Raw genomic sequence first — 13,546 nt, 5'->3', positions numbered from 1 at the left:
AAATAAGATAACTAGTAGCAGAGGGCTGCCTGCTAACCTCAGAATTAACTCCCTCATTTTCTTATTCCCTCTCCCCCCCGCCAGCCCCTCTCCGGTGTATAAAACGCATTAAAAATGTATTTAGAAGGATGCTTCAGAGAAATGGACCCAGCGCGGCTTGAATTTGCACGTGATTGGGAGCAGATGAGATCCAGCCCAGGGAAAGTGGAGGGTTGGACGGGGAGAGGCGATGCCGGCCCAGCTGCAAGGGGGGAGAGGATCTGGTTTGCTGGGGGCGTCCCCTGGGATTGCTTACATAGCTCCTGCAAATAAAGAGCTAAAGGGCACAGGGGGTATGGCTGGGCTGAGGCTCTCCAGACTCTGGAACAGGGAGAAGGCTGCTCCATTGGAGCTCCTTCAATTCCTTCTGTTGTCTCAGGTGCTTCTTCCTGCCCTCCCCCCCAACATTTTGGGGTGCCCCCTCATTTCTGTGCAGCTTTCGGCTTACCCTGGGACTGCCCAGTCGGACCTACTTTGGGGCCCTTTCAGCACATTTAATAAACAACAAGGTCCTCTAGGCTGTGCGTGTGAGAGGTCTGGAGCATCCCTTTCCATGGGGAGAGGAGATATGCTGGCATCTCGGGAACAGCCCGCCGCTTGGCTGAGCTTACATTGATGTTGGAGGGGGCTTCCTGCAGCTTCCCCCGTCAGGCAGATTGTGGCGACCCAGAATCGTAACAGGAGTTGCAGCACGTAGAAAATAATCCTCGTCAGGCTGTTGATGTCCTGCCGTGCCACGCCCCGGGCCCTGGCTGCAAGGGAGAAGCTGGGTGGGCATTCAGGGGTGGGGAAAGGTTAGGGAGCGCGCCTCTTTGCAAGGGGAAGCATGAGCTGTAAACTCAGCAGCCAGAGCTAGATGCCTGACTGGGCCTTTGAGGGACTAGCCAGCCCTCCCCCACCCCAGCGTACTCTGGGGCCCTGCTGCTTTTCTCATTCCGCTTCCGTCCCAGCCACTGGGAGGTTAGGCTGATTGCTGCTCCGCAGAGCACTCTGAAATTAATGGTCTGGGTTTACAATAAATCTATACCTTTAACAGGTTTATCCCTCGATCAATTAATTCCTGAGGAAGGCTTTCGTCATCTCCAGTGGTGCCAGCATGCGGGTGCAAAATAGATTTATTTCCATAATGGATCCAGTGATAATTATTTCACTATTTGGTGGAGGTGGGGGGAGAAAAAGGGAGTGATTTATGTTGCCCACTGATGCAGATTCTCTCTGCTGCATTGCTCAGTGGTCTCTTTTCGGGGTTCACTTCTCAGAATCAAAGCTGTTCTCTGGGAACCACATTAAAAAGCACCTTTCTTAGCGCTAAAAGCATCATTATTAGGTGCAATTCATTCATAGCAAGGGGCTGGTGGATCAGATGCCTCTGCCTTGTGATGAAAACAGAGGGGCCTGAGTCAGTTCCTTCATTCCCGGCTCTGCCCCCCACGCATGTTGCGGGCTGAGTCGCTCCTCTTCTCTGTGTCCCCACTTATGAAATGGGGCTGCCGTGGAAACAGAGGATCCTGGGAGGAAGGTGCTGCATTAATGAATTATTAATTGAGATGGGCCAGAGAGAGATTGGGCCGTTACCTTCCTAGTTCAATTTCCTTAGCCATAAGCCCTGTGTTGCCTCTACTGAGACACCCACGGCTGCAGTGGCTAATTATGATTGTGGCTTTTGTGATTGTAAATTACATGGCATGCACTTACTGATGCAAACCTCGGCCCTTGTTTCCCCAGTGGTGGTGGGAGGATTCTGTCCTGGAATAGTAGTAGGTGATGGTAATAAGGTGGAATATTTCCCATGGTGCCCTGGTGGTCCATTGAAGAGTAGTATTGACTGGTTCTTAGCAGAGCGCTGAGTGGCTGCTCAGTTCATGTCCCTTTTCTACCTGTTCAGCTCTGGTTTGGTGGGTGGGAGTGATGCTTTTAGGGACAGTAGCAGAAGCTGAAGAAGGTACATAGATACAGGAGATTGCCTAGAACGGTGGTTTTCAACCCTTTTTCATATGCGGAGCCCTAAAAACATTTCAAATGGAGGTGCGGACCCCTTTGGAAATCGTCGACAAAGTCTGCAGACCCCCCCATGCGCAGATCACTGGTTGAAAACCACCGACCTAGAAGGAGGAAACTGAGGAGTTGGGATCCTGGTTTCAAGAACTCAGGACATTCAAATGAGCGAGGAGCTGCAATCCTTGTGTTCTCTGCTGGTGTAGAACATATCAGGTCTCCCTCTGTGGACCAGACTGAGCAGCTCTAACAGCTTCCTACTCCGAGCTAAAACAATTTGCCTTTTCAGCTCAAGTGGGAGAGGCCTGTGTCTTTAGCCCTGAAGACTGTAGGTTTGATTCCCCAGTAACCTTCTCTCCGTCTCCTCTCTAGGTTGGTGCCCACGGCTCGTTTCTACCCCTTGCGGATGCACTGCATCAGGGCCCTCACGCTGCTCTCAGAGAACACCCGGACCTTCATGCCGGTTCTGCCCTTCATCCTGGAGGTAAATCAGTTCCTGTTCCTCTAATAGCAACAAACAAAAGCTGTCTAAACATACACTCCCCCTGGCATCTGCAAACGGCTGCTCACACTGCACGCTTGCTTGGCTCCTTGCAGCCCCGACAAGCAGTGTCATATATGCTGGATCCCATCCTTGATAAATAGTGTTGAATTTTCACCATCTATGTTGCAGCTTAGGGGGCTGCCTTGAGTGTCAAGACCTGATGGGCAAAAAGCATCTCTGTGGCAGCTTCCAGGTGGGAATGAGCCCTTCCCCAGATGATGCAGAGTTGGGGATGCCCTGCACTGCGGAGCTTGCTGCTACTCTGCGGGTAACACTGTGCCATCCTTGAAAGATTCTTATTGTTTCTCCCCTTTCAAGGGCATGCCCCCACCCCCAGCAAACACTGCCTATTGTGTTTGTGAAAGGAATTGTCTGTGTTGAGGCTGCGGGTGTCCCATTCATAGATTATAAAACCAGAAGGGGCCATTGTGATCATTTAGTCTGACCTCCTGCATAGCACCAGCCTGAACTAATTCCTGTTTGAAACTGCCAGTGATGGAGAAATCCACAAGAGTCCTTGGTAAATGGTTCCAGTGGTTAATTATAGCCTTGTTCAACTGGACTTGCATCGTCTGGTCTATCCAAGATGCCCCATCAAGCACGTTGGAGATGTAACTTCACATTTGTCTCTTGCTCTTTGAGATAGGCTTACGTTGCAAAGCCTAGATCTGGGTTCCAGTCTTCCCAAAATGTGGGGGTGGAAGGGTATATGAACTCGGGGTTGGTTCTTTCTTGGAGCCAGAATTGGGGTTGACATGCCAGGACCTTAGTGCTGAAATCCAGTTGTGCTTTTTATATTAAGGACATGTTTATGCATAGTTTATACTTGATTAATAGGTGTTCAACTGTTACAGGGTCCAGCAGATTAATAGGTGGCGTATAACTATCTACTGCACCTTTGAGCGATGTGCTTATAACCAGGCGTAACATATTCTACTTGTGCCGACTGCAGGTTTGCAACATGCCACTTGCACATTCACCCTTTGTGAGCTATTTAGACAGTGTAACCTTAATGTTAAGTGTGATCATTAGTCCACACCCTAGACACTTGGTGTGAACAATTGCTTAGGTCAGTAATGTTCCGTCTAAAAGTTAATATGCAGAATTCTGCTTCCTTCACATGTTTTTCTCTCAGCTGGGCATAGATATTGGGTTGTGACTAACCCCACTGGCCGCTAGATCCCATCAGATGCATCACAGGAATGCAACCGCAGTGACAATGAACCTAAACTAACCGAAGGGAGAACCTGAGTTTGTGTAACTCTCGCATCTGCATTTAAAGTAGCTACAAGAAGAGACATCAGCTTTGTTTTCAGCTCTGGACTCTCGTGACCGGGGCCCTCTGGAGACAAGAGAGCGGGTGGTGGTCTGGGGAGAGGGAAGCCTTTGTGTTAAGGCAGTCGAGAGCAGTGGTTCCAATGGGAGGAGCAGTGTCGATAGGTTCCTCTCTAGCCGTCTTTGGCTGGGTGCTCTGTTTATATGCTGGGGCAGAACTGTCAGCCCTGGAGACTGAAGGCCACTGTCCACAGAATAGGCCCGGCAAAGGTAGTGTCAGGCCAAGCATCTCCCATGTGCTGCCACAGTCTGGGGCTACAGGGGCCACCTGTAGGTGTGGGAAGGGGCTTCGCTCTCCATGGTGCAGACAGGCTTTGGCGGGCCCAGATAGCACCAGCGTTGCCGTGACTTGGACTGAACATGCCAGATCGCTTTCACCAAGACCCACTGAACATCCCACGGGTAGATGGCTATGGGTTTGGGATGCTACTGCCACAGGGTTTTCTTCCCAGTCCCCTGAGCCCAAGGAAGGATGCTCTGGTGGTGGTTCAGGCACTGGAATGAGCCTCAGGAGATCGATATTCGATTCCTGGCTCTGCTACGGACTCCCCATGCTGCTGATTTGTCTGTAACTCAGTACCCACACCTGTAAAATGGGGGCCATAGTCCTGCCTTTTGTCTAGTTAGATTGTAAACTCTTAGGGGCCAGCTGACTGTGTGTGTACAGCACCGAGAACGGCAGGGCCTGGTCTCGGTTGGGTTGCCTAGGCAATGCCGTAATATATATAATTAATGAGCCACCTATTCTTCAGTGAAAAAGAAAAAAAACGTCCCGAGCAACTGCCCAAGAAGTTATACTTAAAAAAAAGCCCGTTAGACCTAAAAGGCTGCTTAAAATAGCTGCCCGCAAGTGAAGTCTGTTCTTAGCTCCCCCTCCCCCCCCCGGGGTGGGGTGGGGCTGGCAAACGGTCAGCACCTCACACCATCCCTTGCATCGTTCATAGCAAAAGCGCCCCCCCTCCTTTCCTGCAGACCGAACGACCCGGCCCCTCTTCCCCCGAGCCTGGCTGCGCTCCACGCTCAGCCTGAGCCCATCGGATCCAGGGGCAGGGTGAGAGAGGCCTGGTGGTCAGCGTGTGAGGAGGAAGAGGGAGAGGCTGGACAAGGATGCGGCTTTTCAAACAAACAAGCCCTGGGCACGTTGCTGATCAGGTTCTGTTGAAGCAAAGAGTCTTGCGGTTTCGTGTTGTTGTAAACGTCCTTCGCAAACCACATCCTCTCAGCCGGTGGAAACCAGGGCCGTTTATAGCTCTGCTCCGGGCCCACCCCCCGCCGCTCCCTGGCTCGGGTGGGCTGCTCAGTTCTTCGCTGCTTTCCTTCCTCTTGCCGTCTGTTCTGGGGAGCCGCTGCCAGCCTGGTGGCGCGATAGGGGCATCTCCCCTTGGCTCTGCGTGGTGGTTTTTGCTTTTCTCAGGCTCTGGGAGATAGTGTTCCCCCCACCCCCCGCCCCATTCCCCCCCAGCCGCCGCCACCACCACTTCGGTGGCAAACTCTGTATCAGGCCCTAGCCAGACGTTACCGCGCTGCACGCTGAACTTCCTCCTGGCTTCCGCAAGCCTCCAACCACATCCGATGCTTGGGGGGGGGGGGGGCACTGCTCAGGCTTAGCTTATCCAGGTGGCAGTGTTTGGTGGGGGGTGTTATCTGGGTGCTTATTCAAAATGCTGCCTTCCCCATGGAAACATAAGATGATTGAAATGCAGCAAACCTCTCATCTCCCAGCAGCCAGTCAGCGCCCCCCTATTACCGGCAAATAATGCACCAGGTTCTCAATCGAGTCTCCAAGAGCTGTCTCTTCCCACCTCGATACACCTCTGTTCCTTGTTGTAGTAATATCTGAGTACCTTATGATCCCGAACACCTTTGCCTTCACGACGCTTCCCATCCCTTGTGAGGTAGGGAGGTGCTATCCCTGTTGTATAGATGGGGAAACTGAGGCACAGAGCGGTTAAGTGACTTGCCCAGGGTCACACCGGGTGTTTTTTGGCAGAGCTGGGAAATGAATCCAGATCTCCTGAGTCCCAATCCAGTTCCTTAGTGACGAGACCATCCTTGTAGGCCCTCAGTTTCACCCGTAACTTAGCTGGTCTGGTCTGGCCTGAGGTCTTGTGGGTGTCCCCTGAAAACCTCCAATTGCACTCCAGGGTGCCAAGATCCATTTTAAGCCCAGCTTCCATAGCAGGGGGGCTGGGTGGGTCCCCGAGGGTCTGTAGATACCAAGGGCTAGCTATGGAATTCATTACTCCATTTTTTTTGTGCCCACTCTCGCTATGTGCCAGTGAACGCCCCCATGCATGGGCTTTGACTTCGCCTGCGCCTTTTGGAGCAGTTTCTGCATGGCACCAGAAATCAGATTCCCTGGAGCATGGTGTGTGGTGTTTAATTTTTTTGGTGAGAGGTGATAATGCTAATTTCCCCCTGCATGCAATCAAGGAAATCCAGCCCTCGCTGCCTCCTCCCCACCCCTCCCCTGTCACCACCAAGCCTTCCAGAGATGGCAGATGGAATGTTTGCACAATTCCTCTAAGCACAGGAATTCCCCAAGCCCCTGCCACTGTACATGAGAGCTGGCTCCCTGATTTATCTTGACAAGGGCTTCTGCTTCCCGTGCAAGCAACTCAGATGGCTCCTCTCCGTCTCCGCTCTCCAGGAGGCGGAGGGAGGGAAGCCTTCCAAAATTACCTCTTGTGGGGGAAGGGCGGGGAGAGGAAGAATCTGAGAAGGGGGCTGAAGGGGGGACAGCTTTTTGGATTCTTCCCCTCCCTTACAGGCCATGAGATCCCGATGCTTCCCTTTTTGGTGCTTCCCTTGTTTGGTGACAGGTGTTAGTTTCTCCAGCGGGAGAATTGGCGGCTCAACCGCTGGAAGGCAAGTGTGGGTAAACAACATGGAAATCTCCCCACAGGAAGTCTTGGTATGCCAATTTAAATGTAGCTTCTCGGCGGGGGCAAGGGGAGGTGGGGGCATGGGCTAACCCTGACATGCTTAGAAAGGCAGGAGTTTTTTCACTCCGCTGACACTTAAAACGGTAAGGACCTCCATTTTCTTCCAGTCCTATGATTCTATGATCTCTATATGGACTGGATTAAATATCATCTCAGGTGTGCAGCGTGCTATGGTGGGAATCTCCGGGGCCTCCAGTCGCCCTGCTGGTGGGTGTGGGGGAGAGGGAATCCGTTCTGTCTGCAAGGATATCTGGCGATGCAGGCGTTACTTGAGAAATGAGAACGCTGGGCATATGTGCAGCACTTCGCATCCATGGATCTTGAAGCGCTTCTCCAAAGATGTGGGCACCATTGTTGCTACCATGCAGCTAGGGAAACTGAGTCACAGAGAGGGGATGTGCCTTGCCCGAGGTTACCCATGGAGGGTGCGTGCTCCAGGTTTGCTCACTCCCTGTCCCTATCCTCTGCCAGCGCAGCAGTGTGCTAGGTGTCCTCTGGAAAGTTTGTCCTCAGTCCCGTTCCTGACAGACAGGTGTCTGTTGCCACAGCTGGTGCCCAGCCCATTTGTGGGCATACAGACAAGGTCCTTGCCCCGCAGCACTTATAACATGGGAGAGGTGGTCGTAGATGTATGAGATAAGCCCCTGCAGGAGCCCATGCTCCTGGAATGTGGCTTGGGGTTGGCGGGGAAGGGAGGGTGAGACTCACTCTAGACAGCGGCCGTAGGATGGCGGGCTGGAGTTAGCTGGCCTGTTTAGAGCCCAAAGGTGAAGGTAATGGGTCCTGGACGGGGTGGCAGGGATTGCTGTAAATTGGCTGCTGTGGGGTGGTGCTGGCAATGAGCACCGTATATACTTGTGTATAAGAGGGACCCTCTAGATGTAGAAATCAGCGACCCTGTATATAAGCCAGATGGCCCACTCCCACCGCCTTAGGTCGCCACGTCCTTTCCTCTGGGTAACAGATGTTATCCTGACTTCAACCAGATCATTGGCCTGTGAATCTTCTGACCCTCTAGTCCCTCCCCCCACCGTGTTCTCTCCAGCCTGCCCCAAGGTGTCTATACTTTGCCCCTCCCTCCCAGCCCTGTAGCTAGCCTCTGTCCCTTCCACCTGGCCAATGGTCATATCATCTCCCTGGCCCCTCTGGCGAGTGCCTCAAAAAGTCTGCTTGCATTTCCCCCCCCTCAGCCGCCGGCACCTACGGTCCCACAAAGCCCAACGCCTTCCGCTTTCATGCATCTGACCAAGGGAATCGATACTGCTGTTTCGGCCAAAGAAATAATTGTGCATAACGAGGTTTGTAGCTTCAATTCCCTGAAGAGGGGGCTATTTGTTTTCACAAGCCACCAAGCTCGGCCCTTTCTCCCCAATAACCTGGCCTGACAAATCAAATGCAAAGAATTGATCGCTGACTGTGTGGCCTGGGAGCAACCATTTGACTTGGACCCTCTTGCCCCAGCACCCAGAGTCCTCTGCCCACGCTTGTGATGCTGGTTGAGCTCTGGGGTGTGCCAGGGGTGATGCTCCCACCGCTGGGTGCAGAGCAGGAACAGTCAGAGGATGCATGTTGCTTGAGCACAGCCTCAGGGTGTGGTGTTTAAGAGGTAGGGAATCCCCAAGGCGGAGGAGAAGACCCTGCAGCAAAATATTCTGAGGCTGCTAAATATTGGCACCTGAGCTGCCTGTCTCCAGAAGCCGGAAGTGGAATATGGTGGCCTGGCCTGTCTGAAATTAGCCCTCTTGCCAGGGGACAGGTATTCACCTCCCCAAACTGTCTCTCACTGGCTGATTCTGTAGAGATGCCAAGGGTCCATGGGGGAGTGAGCTGCCGTCTTACACCTGTGGAGAGCAGATCTCAGGCAGGGCAGAAGCATGTGGCGGGCAACCAAGCACCACTGACCCCTGTCCCTGGGGGCTGACGTCGGCGCACAGAAGAACCCATGTACGGTGTGCTGAGTATAACACATGCCTGTACACTGGGGTTCTGGGCGAGCTGCCGGAGCGCTCCTGGTTTGATCTCTCACTGTGTGGCCACTGCTCTGCACCCAGAAAGGGACAGGTTTTCCTCTTGTGTCTTATGCAGGGGTGGGCAAACTTTTTGGTCCGAGGGCCACATCGGGGTTGCAAAACTATATGGAGGGCCGGGTAGGGGAGGTTGTGTCTCCCAAAACAGCCTCCACCCCCCACTTCCTGCCCCCTGACTGCCCCCCTCAAAACCTTTGACCCGTCGAACCCCCCGTGCTCCTTGTTCCCAGACCACCCCCTCCCAGGACCTGCTCCCTAGGAAAATGATGATGTTGCAGTGAAAAAAAGATGATAGATGTGGGCTGTCCATTAATGAGCATGTGCTAAACACAGCCCAAAGTATTGCTGTCAGTAAAGAAGCCCATTATTGTAAGGGACCACTGGAAAATATTCTTGGGCTGTGTTTTGTTTGATCTCTTAAGGCTCAGCTCTGCTCAGGAGCAAGCTTCTGATTTCTTGCATCACTGTGTAAGAAGGGTTTCGTTGAGTAGCATGCTTCTGTAGCATCTTTCATGTGCAGGTCTCCAAAACTTTAGCCAAAGAACACGTCTGATCCTGGACTTGCTCTGCAATCTGCCAAGGGCATGAATAGGATACTTAGAAGGAAATGAAGACTAGTGGTTAGAGCTGGGGAATGTAGGGTGGAGGGTGGTTTGGGATTTCTGGGTTTTAGTCGCAGCTCTGCCACTGACTTTGTATGACCATGGTTTATCTGTCGCAGTTTACCCATCTGTGCAATGGTGAATAATCCTTCTCTGCCTTGGAGAAGCATCACCAGGCTTTGTCTTTAAAGCAGTTTACACTCACCCAGGCTCAGCGCTGCGCTGTTGGAGACAATGGGAAGTTTGCAAGTGACATCAGCCGATCTGGGACCTGGCCCATAGGCCTTTCAGCAAGGCTGTGGTCTTGTTAGTTTTTTTTTTCCTCTCTCTCTCTCTCTCTCTCTCTGCTCGCTGCGGGTTTTATCATTTTTACACCGGATTTTCTTCTGTTGCAGATTTTCCAGCAAGTGGATTTCAATAAGAAGCCAGGCCGCATGAGTGCCAAGCCCATTAACTTTGCAGTCATCTTGAAGCTGTCCAATGCTAACCTGCAGGAGAAGGCTTTCCGGGTATGTGGCACCCCCTTACCTGTCACATGGAACCTCCCTCCCCCTGCTTTCCACCCCAGGGTTCATGCTTCAACGCCCAGTACAGAGTGAGTGAAACAAATCCCTAGACAGCTCCTTTGAAGTCAGCATGGTTGCGCTGGGGTGGATTTTGTAGGGGGTTTATTTCCCCAGCTCAGATGCCTCTAGATTCCTTGTGGAGTTTGTACCCGGTTCAGCTGGGGTGACAGAGGCACAAGAAGGCATTAGCAGTGCGTCCAGTGTCACCTATTGGGGTGGCTTGTTCTGTGATCTGCGTACTGAGAGAGATCTTCACATGGGCCCATATCACATCCTAGCATCCCCATCTGTTTCTCTTCCACCCTCAGGACCCAGGTGGCACAGAGTCTTGGCCCCAGAGAGCTCAGGGCCCTGGCAGAGTGCAGGTGGCTTGGGATTTGTTTTTTACCTGATTTCTTTTTTCTTCCGCCCCCCCTTACCCAGGATGGTCTCATCGAGCAGCTATATGACCTGACGCTCGAATATCTCCATGGCCAAGCCCACAGCATTGGATTCCCAGAGCTGACCCTGCCAATTGTCATTCAAGTAAGGCGCTTTCCTGTGCCAGGGGCATGTGAATTTGGGGCAGGCTTGAAACGGCGATGGTGGGAGGAGGTCTCTCTTTTCTCCCAGTGATGATTTCCCTTGGCATTTCTCCAGATGTTTTTGGCCCTGGTTTCACTCGGGCTGTGGGCAGAGGGAAATCTCAAGGCAGCAGGAAGATGAGGGTGGGTGAGGAGGTAGTTCTGTATTTCACATCTCCCCTGGGAGATGTGGGAGCGGTAGAAAGGGGCATCTAATTACTACAGATGTGTCCTTGTGACTGACGAATGCGAGTTGGCTCTGGGCGCTCTAGCTCTGTCCAAATTGCAGCATGGGGTTTCCCAGAACAGGCGTGAGTTGGTAGCTGTGCTGCATGAGGTGACATGCTTCCCTGCCCCACAGCCCCTCACTCGCCCACCCCAAGATGGGACTCTCTCCTCCAGCCCTTCCTCGTTTGCCCACCACAAAATAGCACATGTGCCCCTTTCCTCTCGCATATGCAGCAGGACTTATTGTCCCTCCCCATGGCCCCTAGTGCCCGTGCCACGAAGCTGTGCTCTTTCCTTGTCCCCTTGCAAACAAGCCCTGTCCTCTGGCGCACTGCCCTGCCTTCTGATCGGTGTCGCCTGGGTGGGTTTTTATGTTTCAGTTGATAGCTGGCGCAGCGGGGGAGCCGGATGGCTTGTATTTAGGTACCAGCGGGTCACTGGTTCTGAACAGTTACATTTCGCTCCGAGCTCAGTGAATGTGTTGCTCTCTCTCCATTCCCCCCAGGCTTCCCTTTTTTTAACTCTCTGTTGATGGGTGGCGTATGGGAACTGGTGTCGGTTTGCGGCCCTCATGTTGCTCAGTACTGCTAGCATCTTTGCTCCGCTTAGACGCCATTGGCTAGTGTGTGACCGTGCACCTGGTTGCTATGACACCTCTGGCTGATCTGGCGGTGACTTCTCAGCGTGGGAACCCTTGGCCCTGTGGGAGGCATATCTGTTCCTTGCTGCAGTGTTACAGACCAGCACCTGCCAGGCGCGGAGTGATGGGCTGGGTGCCTGCAATCTGGCTAGGCCCTTGCCTAGCTGCCACTGGCGGACGGGCTCTTCTGCACTAGGAGAGCAGCTCCCGTGCTCGCTCCAGCCTGTTGGTTTACTGATAAACAAGAGATGCATGAAAGCTTTTGCTCCCTGCATCGTTTGCAGCAGCTGCTGAGGGCCTCAAAGCCATCGAGAGCTGGTGCTGTGGCTGGAATGGAACGTGTCCCTTAGTCCCCTGGCTCCAAGCGCCCTGTAGCTTCCAGACACCCCACATCCTAACCTGCCTTTCTGCAGACAATTAGTGCTGTGTGTGCAGAGTGGTGCGACAAGCGCCTGGGTAGAACAGCCCTGTTGATTTCCTGCGTGGCCACCGCTGACCTTGGCCTCAGCATGTCTGCTGGGCCTGGGTTTGCATTTCCAAAAGCCGAGGTCCCGGGAGGCAGGCCGTGTCCCTGGGACACCTCCACGCGGTGATTAAAAATCCCTCCATCCTGGCACTTGGAGCTCGCCTCCTCCTAATGCCTTGGCGCTGAGACTGCAGTCCTGCTGGCAGAGGGCGGGTTCCACGGCTGCCGGTCCGTGGCTTTGGGAGAAGCTCGGCTGAACCGACTCCAGACAGAACTTGACAGCCCGGAAAGCAGGAAGCATGAGGGCAGATCAAAGGGAAGTGGAGTCAGCAGGATGGAGGGGGTTCAAAGGCTTCTCTTCTGCCCAGCACCTCAGGAGTGACTCGCGGGGGAGGCTGCGGGTTGGCGGTGAGAGTTAAGCCCCCTTCTGATGAGATGCCGGTCTGGCTGCCTCTGCGCACGCCCAGCAGTCTGGTTCTCAGACTAGAATCAGAACTGACTTTAGAGGAGGCTGCTGATCCCTTCCCTAGCCCCTGCCAGAGGGAAAGCAACAGACCGCAAGGGCACGGGAAAAGGGGACAGCCACCAGAATGAGGGCCAGAGGACAGGCAGGGGAGGGCATCATCTGTGGCTAGGCAGAAGGGCAGGAACTGTGGATGGTCCTTGCCACGTGCCACTCCAGCTGCCTTCCTCTCTGCTCTGGCTTGCGTGCTCTCGTTCCTTTGTTTTTGGGGTGGCGGGCTGGGGTTGGGTCGGTTTGCCTGGAACACACAAGCCCAGCTGCTTCAGATCATTTATAGCGCCCTGCATCTTTTCCAGTAAGGAGAATGGTGGTTTTTTTGCTGTGGTCTCCACTGGTGTAAACCATTGGCATGGCAGGCTGACAGAATCAATCCTGCTAATCACAGGGCTGCTTAGCTGGGAGCTGGTGCGAGATGTCGCTTGTCTCTCACACGCACCTCCTGGCTTCCCATATTCTGGGAAGATACAATTTGCGATTTGGCGAAGTGGAGATGCACACACACACATTCACCCACTCTCTCCCTCCTCTCTGTCTGCTCCAGCCTTCTGGGTTGTCTCCGTCTTTTAATGCAGGAGCCAGAGCTGGAGTTGAGATCTCATTACCTCTCGTTAATATCCGAGGCAGATAGCAGGGGAACAGGGAGGGGGCGGGATGGCGGGGAAGGGAGCAAACAAGCCGCACTGAACTGCACAGATAGGGCTTGAGATTTGGCAGGATTTCTGGTGACACTTCTGCAGCGAAAGAAAAATGATAATGTACATCGCAACGGATGAAATGGATCTCGAGCTGCAGCTGCGGGGATCCGGTGAGATAAATAAAATGACAAATGCATCCCTGGGTGAAGATAAATATGCAGCACCTATAAAGATACATATTTTAGGAGGAGTTGGGGGAATTCGAGCATCAGAAAAACTGTTTTACTGACCAGTTTTTAAACACCTCTTTAGGGAGAGGGCAGGCAATATATGTTAACTCTGGCGTTTCTGCGGTTGAAGGAGAACTTAGGATTGTGCAGAATATGGGGGATAGAGTGGAGGTGTGCAATGGAGGGACTTGCTCTAGGGTGATGGGAG

General features: G+C 53.2%; 1 protein-coding gene across 4 annotated transcripts in view; it reads left to right on the top strand.

Moving 5' to 3' along the window:
- Positions 1–13,546, top strand: part of NOC2L (NOC2 like nucleolar associated transcriptional repressor) — an 86,628-nt gene that overhangs the window by 28,074 nt on the left and 45,008 nt on the right. For all 4 annotated transcript variants that reach the window (XM_038376602.2, XM_043499762.1, XM_038376599.2 and 1 more), the window contains exons 12-14: positions 2,407–2,518; positions 9,883–9,996; positions 10,477–10,578. In XM_038376602.2, coding sequence (XP_038232530.2) covers positions 2,407–2,518; positions 9,883–9,996; positions 10,477–10,578 — 328 coding nt within the window. The remainder of the gene's footprint in view (positions 1–2,406; positions 2,519–9,882; positions 9,997–10,476; positions 10,579–13,546) is intronic.

This window comes from Dermochelys coriacea, chromosome 18, assembly GCF_009764565.3.
Source record: "Dermochelys coriacea isolate rDerCor1 chromosome 18, rDerCor1.pri.v4, whole genome shotgun sequence".
Classification (NCBI taxonomy): Eukaryota; Metazoa; Chordata; order Testudines; family Dermochelyidae; genus Dermochelys; species Dermochelys coriacea.
This window is presented reverse-complemented; position numbering and strand designations above follow the sequence as displayed.